At 42.3% G+C, this 16030-nt stretch overlaps 1 protein-coding gene across 2 annotated transcripts in view; it reads left to right on the top strand.

Annotated features, from left to right (window-relative positions):
- LOC124555198 (putative Dol-P-Glc:Glc(2)Man(9)GlcNAc(2)-PP-Dol alpha-1,2-glucosyltransferase) overlaps positions 1-16030 on the top strand; it is a 109746-nt gene that overhangs the window by 26919 nt on the left and 66797 nt on the right. Inside the window, exon 4 of one of the 2 annotated variants that reach the window (XM_047129044.1) lies at positions 5928-6136. The exons of the other annotated variant lie outside the window; for it this stretch is intronic. Coding sequence (XP_046985000.1) covers positions 5928-6013 — 86 coding nt within the window. The 3' untranslated portion in view covers positions 6014-6136. Of the gene's footprint in view, positions 1-5927; positions 6137-16030 lie in introns of those variants that run through there. 2 annotated transcript variants of the gene reach the window in all.

Genomic DNA, 16030 nt, shown 5'->3' with positions numbered 1-16030 from the left:
TATGGTAACAAGTTGTGTTGATACCTCTATCAATGCTTTCCAGCTGGAGGTTCTTCGTTTGTAGTTGAGTGGTTGAGCTTTTACCTGAATTATCAACCACTGTAGTCTGTTTTACTCTAGTGAACTATTTGCTCTGCTCCTTTTAAGTGTCCTCTATTTTGTGTTGTGTTGTGTGTGATAAGAGAGATTAGGGCTTGTACAGAGGCATATAGGCAGTCATTTTTCCCTCGTTCTGTTTGGGAGTGGAACAGCGAGAGATGATGCTAGTTGTGGTACGAGGTACCCTCCGCCACGCACCGTATGGTGGATTGCAGAGTATGTATGTAGATGTAGATGTTCATTCTAGCTCTGTACCCCTTGGTGTTCCCTCCCTCTGGGTGCAGAGGTTACGCTTTTACTGTATAGGCCTTTTACAAGTATGTCTGTTAGGAACAGGGCACTGATGACCTCGATGTTTAGCCCCCATCAAACCCCAAAACCAACCAACCAATCTGGCTTGGCAATAGAAGGCACCAAAAAGAGAGCTGTAGTTTCAAATTTCACATCTATAAACTCACGCAGGAGAATTGTAAAGAGATACTATTAGTCGACTGTCACACAGACTCCCGTATAGAGGACAAGGAAATAGGTGTCCCTGGCATTGAGAAGCAAGTAAATGAGTTAAAAGCAAATAAGTTGCCATGTCCAGATAGAAGCCCAATTCGGTTTTACAAAGATTTCTCTTTGGCATTGGCCCCCTACTTGTCTTTATCCTGAACTAGCTGTAGTGCCTGGCATTTCCTGGGATGTTTAATATCTGCAACACAAAGTGATTGGCCCTGTGCCTTGTAGATATAGCGAATGCAAGCCACGTGGGAAACTGCAATTGCATTGTCAGCAGTCATAATTGAATCACTGGGTATCAATCGAATGCAGTGAATGAATACATCTTCACCTACACATTAATAAAAATCAGGTTCTAGGCTTCCGGTTCTGACTTCTGCAAATATTCATCAGTTTCAAACCAAAAGTTTTGTAATAATAATTACATCACAAATTATGCTTTGATTTCTTTTTAAATTGCAAATTGAAGTAGTATATCTGTCATGCATAATGTGCTTGTCAAAATGGTTCGGGACACTGTTTTTTCCCAAATGTTCATTATGGGATCACATAGAAATTTGAGGTAAATTGGCCAAGAACTTTCATAGATTTTCTCCTAACAACCTTTCCACTTTGTTTCAAGTTAGATAACAAAATCTTATGTAGATAGTGATCTTCCTCTTGTCTTGAAGGTAAAGTGTGCAATATTTCATCAGGATTGGAGTGGAATTGCAGATTTGTATGAATTACTAGCAAACAAACAGGCACCCTTCTTTATATATAGATCACTTGCCCAGTGCAATGTCCCAAGCAAATAAGAAAAAACACTAGTAACTCTCATATATAAGAAAGGTAAAAGAAATGGCCCATTAAACTACAGAACAGTATCCTTAACATTGGTTTACATCAGAAGTCTTGAGTAAGTTCTAGGTTTGAATATAATAAATCTCTTTGACAGAGCAGGAAGAATTAGAAAGCATTGTTTGTGCGAAACTCCACTTGCCCTTTTCTCACACAATATCCTGTGAACCATGGATGAAGGGGAACAGGCAGATACCATATTTCTAGATTTCTGGAAATCATTTGTCACAGTGCTCCACTGCAGACTGTTAACGAAGGTCCAAGCGTATGGAATTGATTCCCAGATACACGAGTGGCTCGAAGACTTCTTAAGTAATAGAACCCAGTATGTTGTCCGTAAGGGTGAGTGTTCATCACAGAAGGATATCATCAGGAGTGCCCCATAGGACCACTGTTTCTTTTTGTGTAGATAAATGACCTAACAGGTAGGTTGAGTGGCGGTTGGTAACGGTTTGCTGATGTTGCTGTAGTGTAGAGGGAAGTGTCGTCATTGAGTGACTGTAGGAGGATACAGGGTGGAATTTCTGCTCGGTTTGATGAATGACAGCTTTCCGTAAATGTAGAAAGATGTAAGTTAATGTTGATAAGTAAGAAAAACAATCCTCTAATGTTCAAATGCAGTACGAGGTACGGTCAAAAAGTTACAGGAATTTTTGTTTCTCAAAGTATCTTAATTTGTTCATCAACAACATTGTCTCCTTCAAAGTAATTCCCCTTATATATAGTACACTTATGCCAGTGCTTTTTCCAATCTTGAAAGCTCTTCTGGAACTCGCTTTTCGTTATGGTGTTTAGCTCCTTCAGTGATTCTGTTCAGTGGTGGCAAAACAACATCCTTTATGGTTCTCTTCAACACCCGGAACAGAAAAGTCCAGGGGGCCATGCCCGGTGAATACAGTGGCTGAGACAACACAATGGTTTTGTTTATTGCCAAAAAATCAAAAAGAAGCATTGAGATGTGAGTGGGAGCATTATCGTGATGCAATTTCCATTAGTGGTTTTTCCACAGTGCTGGTCGTTTTCTTCGGATTACTTCACTCAAATGGTGCATATCTTCCAGATAGTATTCCTTAATGACCGTATGAGCAAAAGGCAGGAACTCATGATTCACTATGCCACTGTATTGAAGAAAACGAGAAGAACCTTCACATAAGATCAAACTTTTTTCATGTCTCTGCAGGGAGTTTCCATAGGAACAATTGCAGCTTGTTGAGACATCATACCCGTATATACGTGTTTCATCATCTGTTATAATCTTCTTTAGAAGTTCTGGATCACTATCTACGTCATTTAGCAATTGCTGAGTGATGTCTTCAATAGTGGCAGAGTAAGCCAATCAGAGGCCTGAGGTGGTGAAACAAAATGAAGCCCTCAGTCTGCTTGGAAACTGATATACACTGCTTGACAGTTGCAAAGGAACAGAGGCATTGTGGGACAGAAATAATCCCAGGAAGTAGTAAATTACTTGAAACACAGTGCATACGTAATAGAGGTGGAGTGATATATTTATAATGAAAAATGATACAGATTTCGCCACATAGGAAAGGAGATTAACAGACATAAATAATGTTCATTTTTGACACAGATCAGAATCCCAACATAAAGGTTGATATCGGACTCTCAGTAAGGAATATGCCCACCTCACACAGTAATAATATTGTGCACCTGTATATTGTCGAAGAGTCCTTAGTGGATATTGCCAGACACCTCTCTGAAGGTGGGTTTCAGTTGCACGATTCAGGGATAGAGTGTTTGTTGACAAACACACCTGCCAAGAGCATCTCAGGCATATCCTATAGAGTTTAGGTCCGGGGAACAGGCAGGCTGTTCCATAAGTTCAGTATCTTCACTTTCCAACATCTCAGTGGTCCTTTGTGGATGGGCATTGTCACTCATAAACAGAAGGTCAGGACCTGCTTTATCCCTAAACAGATGGACATGATCCAGAATAATCTTGTTGCAGCAGCACTGTGCTTTAACAGTACCTTACCCATAGATATGCAGCAGTATTCAGACATTCTGCAGAATGCCTGCCCACACCATAATGGCTAGGCCATACCGATGATGTTTAAGAAGATTCTACAGTGAGTAATGTGTTCCCCTCTCTCCACGCAACTGCTGGTCAGAATCACTTGCCGCAGTGAAGTGGGATTCGACAGATCACTGTTGCTGACCCCCAACCAGCATGCTCCCTACACCAACAAACTCTTTCTTACCGATGGCTTGGTTGAAGTGGGCTGCATTTAACTGGCTTCTGAGCTTACAAACCAGCCTGATTTAATTGCCATGAAATAGTTTTGGCAGATACATGTACAGGTAGTGGTTGCAAGATGTGCAGCAATCTGCCGAGGAGTGAGATGTCTGTTCCTTTTTGCCGCTAGGACTATGTATCAATTCTCTTGCTGTGTGGTGGTCCATCCACATCAACAGACATGCTTTCTCGTAGCATTTCCATGTTCAATGGCCTTCTTTAAATGCAAGATGATACTTTGTAAAACGCCATACTGCATGAACTGTCGAATGCATTGTGCACAGGTTTTGCTGCAGTTAACACATCCTGTCCTCTACATTTCCTTTTATTATCATGGGTCAGGTGTTCCATAGCAGTTGGCACCTTTTATGTAGCTATTGGCATGTTTTTAAACAAGTGTCAGTTGTTCTTTAGCAGTTGTCAAGTGGTGTATTTGTATTTACATTTTGTAAAAATTAAATAGCATAGATGTAACAGCTGACAAAACTATAAAGTATTTATAATGTGTTTACTCTACACTGTAGTAATAGTAACACAACTACTGGAAAAAATGCTACACCCTCAAGAGCTGTTCAGTTGAATCAGGGTGTAATACGTGCATACTGCGTGATTATAATGTTCGTGATCCATTTGTCAGTCATCAGAAATCAGATGGTGTGCATGTGGCCTCTCTCTGCTTCCTCTGCTTTTGCTCTGCAGGTGGTAAGTATGCTGAGTTTAGAGGTGAACAGTTTTTGCATCATTCATTCTAGGCTGCTACAATGCCTCACCAATGGCTATTTACTCATTCTGAACAGTTTCAGCTATTTGAAGGGGATTGCACTGTGGGACCTGCGGGAAGCTGGATGAACCTATCAACAGACTGCACTACATATTGGGCACAATGTATTGGTGGTGTGCCAGTGCTGTCAACATTGCTCTGTGGAACCTTCCCATAACTGTAGACAAGGTTTTGAACATTGGCGTAGTACAGATGCATGTCAAGATTGATGGATTGTGCTAGCAATGGTGACTGGCCGACCATTGTCCATCATCAAACAGGAAATATGTTGCACCAGTTGTGTCATCAGGGACCATTGGAAACTGTCTGCTTGAAGCAGGATTAAGGTCAGGTGTGCCTCTAGGCAGGCTACCAATGACACCATGGCACAGCCAAGCATGGCTACTCTGGTGTTGTAAAATAGTTGACAGGAGAGTGGAATGGTGCTGTGTTGTCTTCAGTGATGAGTAGGTTCTGCCTGTATGCAAGTGATGGATGTGCACATATCTGGTGTAGAAGTGGTGAGCTGCCTATTCCAGAGTGAATGCGCTCAAGAGACACGTGTCCCATAACTGGTTGCATGATGTGGGAGGCCCTCAGTTTTAACTTGTGATCACATTTAGTGTTTCTGCAGAGTAAAGTAACAAATGCCCACTACATTGCACAGGCTGTTATCGTGGTGCCCCTGCCAGTTCTGAGACAGGAGGTGATGTGCCTTTGAAGCTGGACAATGCTGCTGTGATACAGTGTGCTGCCCTGGCCAGCAAGATCATGAGTGCTCCACCAATTGAATATGTATGGGACATGATGAAGCAGGAACTTGATCACTTTCCAGAGCCTGCAAGAACCATTGCCAAATTGCACCAAAAGGCACAAGATGCAGGTTTCCGTTCGGCATCTTTAACGTTGTTTACATGTGAGAATACACACTTGTGTTGCTGCCACAGGAGAATACCAGAATAATTGATGCTACTGTCTGGGCTTGTGGCTGTTGCATTTTTTTTGGGACAGGGTTTGCATACTTAAGTATATAGGTGAAGAACTTGGAATAGGAACCAGCATTGAGCGTAGCAACCATCGGGTAGAGTGCAAAGAATTAATAAAGAATAGACTAAGAAAAATACATTTTACTTTTATTGCACTGAAATTTTTAATAATATCGTTGAAATCTGTGTCATTAGGAATTTTTCTTTCAGTTGATAAAATAGACTGATGGGCTTTTTCTTCCTGATTCAATGTAGAAGTGAAGATTATTTTTATTAGTTTTGGGTTAGAAAAACTTCTCTTGCATGATTTGATTGGGATACAATTGGTCAAGACGTATTAGGTTGTAAGTGATGTATAGGATGATGTCTCACTGAAGTCCCATTTAATTATAAATTGAAGAATTTCTTAGCATGTCCATCTAGCAACAACATTCACACTCATAGTGGTTGCACACAGATGCCTGTGATACCATTTCATTTCTTGCAGCTCCAGCTCCTTTTCAGATTGATTGTAAAATTCTACCAGATTCTCCAGTGCTACTAACAGAGCACCATCAGAAGCTTCAAGCATAAATTTTATTTCAACAATTTGGAAAATTTTGGTGATTTTACTCATGGCTGTGTACCGTGATGTTTCTTGTATACTTTGATCTGTGAATTCAAACATTTATTAATGAACTACTTCTTGAATCAATAAACCAGCATCGCGTGCTAATTCACCCGGTGGTGTTTTATTTAGCCTCCTTTTTCCTTGTTGCTCAATGTTAATGTCCATATCACATCATTTTTTTAGTGCCGAAAGTAACAACAATGTATAGAACTGTTGTTCTTTCCAGCTCTGAAACCTCATTCAGTGTTTTTGATTTGGTGAGTTCTTTATCCAAAGTCATTTTTAGAGACTGTAGATACTGTTGGACTGGACTAAATTTACTTCCTCCAGTATCGTGTCAAAAGTTGATGTATCCTGAAGAGGTAAAAATAGCATACAACTGGAAGGAGCAAGCTTGCTGCTGACACAGCATCACGGTTTGCCTTTGATGGATCTTGCATATCTTTCAAAGTGCCCATAATTGTTTTCATGTTTTCTTGTAGACTTTTTTTAACAGAATTGTAACCAGCATTCTAGTGAGTATCAGACAAATGTTTCAGATTTTTCCTCCTTTTTTTTCTAAAAGTAATTCCCATCTTTAGGAAGACGACAAAAATGAATAAATATAACTTCTCTACAGTTCCAAAACAGTTGACGCTAGAGGGAACACAGTTATTCAACTCCACAAAGATTTAAGGAATGATTAGCTGAGGGACTGAACAGAGGTTTTGGACTGACTTCTTGATTTTTCTTTGTCCTCCTCCATGTATAACTTACATTGATGCGGCATTGTCATAACCTTGAGGCCTACACAACATAATGTCCAGCCTATTGTTTTCTAACTACTGTTGAATATTATTTGACATATCCTCTGCAGTGTTTCCCATTTATTTTGCATATGTATGGGTCCTGGAACTTTAAATTGCCTCTTATTTACTGAACATGTTACAACCTTGTTTGGGATTTGATTAAAAATTGTCTGGTTCTGGGGGCCTCCAAATTTTGAGGTCCATGAGATTTTGGAGGCCTTCCAGGACCAGAGGCCTGGGACAGGCCGCTCCCACTTAGTCTGCCACTGGTCTGCAAGACATCGTTTTCGGTTGAAATTCAACAGTTTTGGAAAACATTGCTGCTATGTGTTTCATTCCTAAAACATAGAAAAAAATTGTTTAGCATGAGCCAAACAATATGCTAACATCATCAGCAACGTCTCTGATGATGATCAGTGTTTTTCCAGAACCATTTTCTTTACTTCATGCTCATTGTCGTCGTTAATTGATGTGGTAGGGCATCCAAGGCAGTCGTTGTCTTGAAGATCTTCTCAACCCTCTTTGAAAAGTTCATATCACTGGTAAACTCTAGCCTTACTCATAGTAGAAACGACAAAAGCCACAGCATTTCAAATGCAATGCTGCACTTTATTCCATTTAAATATCCGATACAGCTGGAAATGCAAACATACATCATGAACATGTTTGCCAAGAAGAGAGAAAGAATTTTGAAAATCAGATCTATAAAGCTCGTGAAATTAAAAACTTTTTGTAAATTGTTGATCACACCTCGTAATAGTGGGGTGCTGCTTGACACGGTCACCGGTGATTAAATATTTAGGTATAACATTGCAAAACGATATGAAACAAAATGAGCACGGAAAGTCGGTTGTAGAAGACAAATTGTCGACTTCGGCTTATTGGGTAGGAAATGTAGCTCATCTGTAAAGGAGACTGCTTATAGAACACTATTTAAACCCATTCTGGAGTACTTCTCAGGTGTCTGAGGTGCCCACCAGGCCAAGTTATAGCAAGACATCAAGGAAATTCACAGGCATGCTGCTAAATTTGATACTGGTAGGTTCAGTCAGTACACAAGTATAATGGAAATGGTCTGGGAGCACAAACGGGAATCCTTGGAGGGATGACAACGATCTTATTGCGAAACACTATTGAGAAAATTTGGAGAATAGGCATTTGCAGCGGACTGCAGAATGATTCTACTGCCACCAATGTATGTTTTGCATAATGAGTGTGAAGAGAAGATAGGGAATTTCAGTCTTGTGTGTTGAGAGTGGATTTATCTGTGTGTCAGTATTTAACCCATCTGTACAGTTCTCTCTTAAAATTTTAGCATTTTATAAATTCTTTCATACTTTTAATGCAGCAGTAAATTGTTAAACAAATTTTCAGTTACGTATAGTGACAATGTTTAACAACAGAGCTAAATTTTCACTGTACCTACTATTCTCAGTAAAGAAGCCTTATTGAATTACCACATCAGGAAACTATTTTTGAGTTATCATATCAATGGAAGATCGTGTCAGATTTCCATATGGCTTATTTGTGTAATTCTAGAGAAGCTTTGTCAAGCAAGTACAAGGTAAATAAGCTGGTAGTTGGAAGAGAGAACCACTTGAGGGTAAGCGATTCACAAGCATTTTTGAATCCTCTTGAAAGCAAAGTTACTCTGTGAGAAGATATCCGACTTACAGCATGAAAAAAAAAGTAAAAAGAACCAGTGGTATTGTTGTAAACATTGAGTGCAGGCTTCTTGTGTCCTGCGATTGCAGAGCGAGAAGAATTTCCAGATTGTAGTACAGTATAAATGCTATAGGAAAGTTCTGGTGGAATGTAAATACTTTTGGATTAAAGGAGACCACTTACTGAAAAGCAGAAGCATTGTCAACAGGCACACACAAAACAAAGAAAACTTGTTGTCATTCAGAGTCATATTCTTCTTCAAGGTGGAGTAAACCACAGGCACATGCACCTGCCCCCTACAGGGTACTTGCTGGACGATCAGTGCCACTGCCGCATTTCAGCCATTAAGCTAGGTGGTGATGGAGGTGATGTCAAGAGCGGTGGGTAGAGGTAGGGAGAAAGGGACTGGATGCAGGGGGTGGGATTGGTGTGGGTGGGTGGCAGTTCAGAGGGAGGCATCTGGGAATTTGGGAGTAAAGGGTGTCAGTTACATGGGCTAGGCTGTTCACCTTTGCAACCCTCTACCCGCCCCATGCAGCACTATCCCCACTACAACCTAGTCTACGTGCCAAAATGCAGCACTGGCAGTACTTGTCCAGCTGGCACCATTTGGGGTGTAGGTATTTATAGGCATGTGTGTGTGGCTGCATGTGCATGGTTTTGTAATTAACCTTGAAAAATGTAGTGCAATATAATAGTATAAATCAGAAAAGTAATATTTATTGATTATGTCTTTTGACTTGATTGTACTCGGCTCAGAAATGGTCACTGCAAAATGCTGCATGTTCCAGAGGATTGTACTGTAAAGGCTGGTTCATACTAGACTTGTAATGTAGTTAAGGGGTGAGTAATTTAGTAGCTCTTCTAAATGAGGAAATGGTATGTAGGCAGCTGTGTGCTGATATATCTTTAAATTGGTGGGAAACTATCAATTGCTGCATAGTAAGCACTGCAGGGAGATTCTGACAGTCATGGCGAATCAACCAATACATATTGCGGCAAAGATTATCGTGGAGGAGGCCAATAAAGAGATTAAACATCTATAGAAGCAAAAATAGCCACAAAAGTGGAATGTTTGAAGAGATTTCTGTGGGGTGTCCGATGTGCTGCTTAAAGAACCTACAGTTGAAAACTCGGAACAAAACTTTTCCAGCTTCAGTGGTTAACAGGTGTCGCATCAGATACTGTTATGGAAGCTGCACAATATTTTAATGAGACAGCTGCTCATCATCTTCAGGTGCTTACTAAGGGTTGCTGCACTGGCTAGCCAGCATAAATGCTGACTTGCTAGAAAAATGCAGGCACCAAGGAGTGAGGCTATAAAGTCGTCGTAGACGAATATAGAGAACTACGACATCCAGTGACCCCGGCTGGAGAAACAGGCCACACAGTTGAAATCCCGTGTGTCTATTAATTAGATCATTACCTGTATGTATTTTGACTGCTTTTTAATCATGGAGTCCCAGTATGGGGAAGTGGTCAAAAGGCTCTTTGTCTCTCCGTAATTCATTAGTGCCCCATGTGAAGATAGTGTTCAGCCACACCAGACTTTTGTGGCTGACCCAATCTGGTGTGACATTTATGTTCAATGCATCTATCCTCAACAATGTGACATGTGTGGCTAATGTGAGTTTTCCCACACTGGCACAGAATTTTATACACTCCTGGAAATGGAAAAAAGAACACATTGACACCGGTGTGTCAGACCCACCATACTTGCTCCGGACACTGAGAGAGGGCTGTACAAGCAATGGTCACACGCACGGCACAGCGGACACACCAGGAACCGCGGTGTTGGCCGTCGAATGGCGCTAGCTGCGCAGCATTTGTGCACCGCCGCCGTCAGTGTCAGCCAGTTTACCGTGGCATACGGAGCTCCATCGCAGTCTTTAACACTGGTAGCATGCCGCGACAGCGTGGACGTGAACCGTATGTGCAGTTGACGGACTTTGAGCGAGGGCGTATAGTGGGCATGCGGGAGGCCGGGTGGACGTACCGCCGAATTGCTCAACACGTGGGGCGTGAGGTCTCCACAGTACATCGATGTTGTCGCCAGTGGTCGGCGGAAGGTGCACATGCCCGTCGACCTGGGACCGGACCGCAGCGACGCACGGATGCACGCCAAGACCGTAGGATCCTACGCAGTGCCGTAGGGGACCGCACCGCCACTTCCCAGCGAATTAGGGACACTGTTGCTCCTGGGGTATTGGCGAGGACCATTCGCAACCGTCTCCATGAAGCTGGGCTGCGGTCCCGCACACCGTTAGGCCGTCTTCCGCTCACGCCCCAACATCGTGCAGCCCGCCTCCAGTGGTGTCGCGACAGGCGTGAATGGAGGGACGAATGGAGACGTGTCGTCTTCAGCGATGAGAGTCGCTTCTGCCTTGGTGCCAGTGATGGTCGTATGCGTGTTTGGCGCCGTGCACGTGAGCGCCACAATCAGGACTGCATACGAACGAGGCACACAGGGCCAACACCCGGCATCATGGTGTGGGGAGCGATCTCCTACACTGGCCGTACACCACTGGTGATCGTCGAGGGGACACTGAATAGTGCACGGTACATCCAAACCGTCATCGAACCCATCGTTCTACCATTCCTAGACCGGCAAGGGAACTTGCTGTTCCAACAGGACAATGCACGTCCGCATGTATCCCGTGCCACCCAACGTGCTCTAGAAGGTGTAAGTCAACTACCCTGGCCAGCAAGATCTCCGGATCTGTCCCCCATTGAGCATGTTTGGGACTGGATGAAGCGTCGTCTCACGCGGTCTGCACGTCCAGCATGAACGCTGGTCCAACTGAGGCGCCAGGTGGAAATGGCATGGCAAGCCATTCCACAGGACTACATCCAGCATCTCTACGATCGTCTCCATGGGAGAATAGCAGCCTGCATTGCTGCGAAAGGTGGATATACACTGTACTAGTGCCGACATTGTGAATGCTCTGTTGCCTGTGTCTATGTGCCTGTGGTTCTGTCAGTGTGATCATGTGATGTATCTGACCCCAGGAATGTGTCAATAAAGTTTCCCATTCCTGGGACAATGAATTCACGGTGTTCTTATTTCAATTTCCAGGAGTGTATATCCCCAGTCTCCTTAGACCTCGATTGTCTTTGACAGAACCCAACATATATTGCACTCACCACAGATTTTATTTGCCAGTCCTTATTTCCCAATCTTGCTGGTCCATGTGCCAATGTTGAAAGACATGTCACCAACATAGGGTAGGAAAACCATCAGAGCAAAAATGACTAAGCTCTGCTGATAAGCTCTCTGCACCTGAGAGCTCTAGCTCTGTGATAGAGAGCCCGTAATATGCCACAGCATTGAGATGGATGATGGCAGCTCATAGGTCAGTGTGTGTTGCGTTATGGAACACACTATGATCCAAGAAACCGTTGTCTTTTCTGTTTACCAAGACATCTAAGAATAGGAGACCTCCATTTTTCTCTACTTTCATGATGAAGCAAATGCTCGGGTGGAGTTTGTTATGGTGTTCCAGAAATGTAGGAAGTGTTGTTGCTCCATTCGACACAACTACAAAGGTGTTGTTCACATATCTCCAGAAACATTTACGTTTCAACACTGCTGACTGAGGTGCTTTTTCCCTGAAGTCTTTCATAAGAAAGGTTAGCTATTATGGGATGGAGAGCTTTCCTTTCTTCATTGTTGATGGTCTGCTTGGGTACGGGCATCTTCCTTAAGAGAAGACACAGAAATAGAGATTTTACTTGCTGATATTCTACTGATCTTTTGCCTGCAACATCTTACTTTGCAAAATGATGGATTTACTGCAGGACTGCTTATCGTCTCCAGAAGGATCCAACTGACGCACTGCAGTGGACGATGTCTGCTCAGCTCAAAGCTAGACAGTTTCCTGAACATCTTGAAAAAAGCATAATAGCACAAGTGCCAATCTCACCACAACTTCATGGGTTGCCTAGATCTGTAAGGAAGAGGTTCCATTTCACCCCATTGTGAGCAATATAGGAGCCCCAACATATTACCCCCAACATATTACCTAGCAAAACATCTGGCTTCACTTCTGAGCCCTTTGGTAGGAAAATGTGAACATCACATTTGAAACTCGGAGGATTTTATACAGCAACTGAGCACATTGTCTTGAATCAGCTGCTGTTTTAGTGAATTTCAATGTCTCTTTGTTCATACGAGTACCTCTGATGGAGTCATTACAACTTACACAAATTAAGTTGTAGGAGGACATCTTACATCTATTCAAAAACGTGCTTACCTTGACTTTTTATTTAATGCATAACATTTGGAGCGAACTGGCAGTGTTATGGGTAGCCCTTTGTCTATCATAATAGCTATCATTTGTGTGGAAGACTTTGAGGAAAAAGCACTTCAGTCAGTGGTGTTGAAACTTAAATATTTGTGGTGATATGTGGACGACACCTTTGTAGTTTGGCCACATGGAGCAGCAACATTTCTTGCATTTCTGGAACACCTTAACTCACTCCCATCTGAGCATTTGTTTCATCATGGAAGTGGACAAAAATGGAGATTTCCCATGTTTAGATGTTTTGGTCCACAGAAGAGACGATAGATAGTTCTTTGAGTTGCTGTGTGTTGGGTAAACCAACTTACTGACCTATATCTACGAGCTATGAGCTGCCATCATCCATCTATACGCTGTGGCATAGTTGGTTGGTTGGGTGATTAGTATGGTGGCGGGGACCAAACAGCGAGGTCATCGATTCCATCAGGTGAGGACAGGATGGATAAGGAAATCGCTCTTGTCTTTTCAAAGGAACCCCCCTGGGATTTGCGTGAAGCGATTTAGAGAAATCACTGAAAACCTAAAGCAGGATGGCCAGACATGGGTTTCAATTGTTGTCCATCCGAATGCGAGTCCAGTGTGCTAACCACTGCTCCACCTCACTCGGTGTGGCATAGCAAAGACTCGCAATCGTAGAGCTAGGTTTCTCAGATGCAGGGAGCTGATCGGCAGAGCTTAGTGATCTTCTCTCTGTATGTGTATGAAACAGGTGCTCTCTGATAAACGGAGCCATAATGCATTTCAACTTGCACACACAAAAGTTCACAAACATTCAGAAGAAACGTAGAACTCCACAAGGATGGTTTTTATAAACTATGTTGGTGGCATGTCCTTTAAATTGGCAGGACGTTCAAGACACATCGTCTTCCTCCCTCCAGCATGAGTCAAACTATCTTGGGTTCTGTTAAGGACAACCTAGGTCTAAGGAGACCAGGGATATATAAAGTCCCATGCTGTGTGGAAAAATGTACATTGACCATATGTGTCGCTCTGGTAAGGATAGAAGTGCTGAACATAGACGCCACACCAGATTGGGTCAGCCAGAAAAGGCTGCTGTGGCTGAACACTGTCTTTACACTGGGGTACAGGTGACCTACGGAGAGAGAAACAGCCTTTCATTTGCTTCCATGTACTGGGACTCCATCATTACAGAAGCAGTAGAAATATGTATAAGCAATGACCTGGTCAGTTGAGACTCAGTATTTCAACTCAGCAATGCATTGCAAGCAGAATAGACGGTATTAGGGCATCGTCGGCCACAGACGAATGAATCGGAGTCAACTCAGATGGGGAATCGGAGTCCGAACACTTAAACTGGGTGCCAACACTGCCTGAGTGCATGCTCAGCCGTGATTTGCGCTTTCCCTTGTTGTACATGTGAAGACGGTGGCTCGTTTCTCCGGCAGGGGGCTCTGGATGTCACTGTGCTCCGTGTTTCGTCTACAGTGGTGTTATTACCCCACCCTTTGGCACCTGCACTTTTCCTAGTGAGTTGGCATATATATTGGCGAGCCAGTTTAGCAACACCTCAGTAAGCACTTGAAGATGACAAGCTGCTGTCTCATTGAAATACTGTGAAGCTCCCACATTATTATCCGATGCAACACCTGTGAACCACTGAAACAGTTTTTCTCAGGAAAGTCTGAAACAGCAATACTTTTCTTTGTATGACTGAAAGTTGTGTTTAATGTTCTATTAGAAATAACATAATTTAAATCCACTGTACTGATGCTCATTTAAGAGACTCCACACCTGGAACCTCAAAATTTCAGGGATTGTTCTATCTTCTTGCTACTGGGTGTCGTTTAAGAACCGTGACACATCTCTTTTGACTAAGCGAGTCCACTGTTACTGTGTTCAGGACTTGATGCTGCTAACATTTGTGTATTTATTTATTTATCTGTTTTATTTTTTACTGAAATCCCTGGTATTCACAGGTTTTCCGTCATTTCCCTAAATCGCTACAGGCAAATGACAGGATGGTTCCTTTGAAAGGGCACGGCTAACTTCCTTCCCCATCCTTCCCTAATCCAATGAGACCGATGACCTCGCTGTTTGGTCTCTTCCCCAAAACAATCCAATCCTAGTATTGACAATAACTTTCCCAACTTAGTGGTTATGGCTGCTAGTTTAGTGCAGTGGACATTTGAAACCCTTCCATCTATGTAAACCTTAAAAACTTGAATGTTGTGTTGTCACTAAGCCGTGTTCCTGAATCACAAGAAATGGGTGACTGAAAAGAAATGAAACATAGATGGGTTTACTTATGGTTCAACTACACAGACTGTTCCCAAGGGGAAAGCCACTTAGCCAGTTGCAGTCTATTTAAAATTACCTTAGGATTGACAGCTACAAAGGAAGTAGTGAGAGATGAGGCCCAGGAGGAAGGCATAGCACAAAGCTAGTCAATTCCATGAGACATGTAGTGACAACTGCTACCCTAGTTGCCTTACCTTTACCCGCACCGCAACACTTGTTCACTATGCTTTAGCTTCAGGCATCTTGCGGCGGTTATCTATTCATTGTGTGATGCTGAACAATGTTTGAAACAAGTTTGTCATCATGGAATAAGCATAGCAAAAGGAAGCTATTTTAAAAAAGTTTCAGAAATGATCTCGGCATTAAATAACAGCGCTGACAGTGTCACTTCCAGCATTTGTGATAGCAATGAGAATAATGTCAATAGAGATTTTTCATTGTCATCACAATAAAGATGCATAGGCAGATTTAGATGAAGGTTTGGCATGTGCAGTTTAAATATTTCCATAGAAAAATTATATTTTTAGAAGTTTTTACTGTTAATAAGATGGCTGTTATCAGAAACTGAGTCTGAATGAAGTTCATCTCAGGAAGTGAGTTTTATTGACCAAAAGTAATCCCTCTCACTTTCTGTAATATAGCGGTCGCAATACTGTTCTACAGTATTGTTATTTATTCCAAACCGATGTTTCCTCACATCGATTAACAAGCATATTCTTTTTTGTTATGTTACAAGTAAACAGTTTGTTCACAAAATGTATCAACAGGTTAATTACGAATCTAGTGCTTCTTTTCTCGCAGTGAAACAAAAACGGCAACAGCTAAGTGTTGTACATGCAGCTGTAGCATCATGTGTCACAGTAAACTCAAATTACATTGTGTTGAATATCTCTGATGAGTTTAGATTTGGAGCAAATGAAAATCTCGTGTTATCTTAAAGTTTTTTTGCGTTGTGTGTTCATCTAAA

The sequence above is a fragment of the Schistocerca americana genome, chromosome X, assembly GCF_021461395.2.
Source record: "Schistocerca americana isolate TAMUIC-IGC-003095 chromosome X, iqSchAmer2.1, whole genome shotgun sequence".
NCBI classification, from domain to species: Eukaryota; Metazoa; Arthropoda; class Insecta; order Orthoptera; family Acrididae; genus Schistocerca; species Schistocerca americana.
This window is presented reverse-complemented; position numbering and strand designations above follow the sequence as displayed.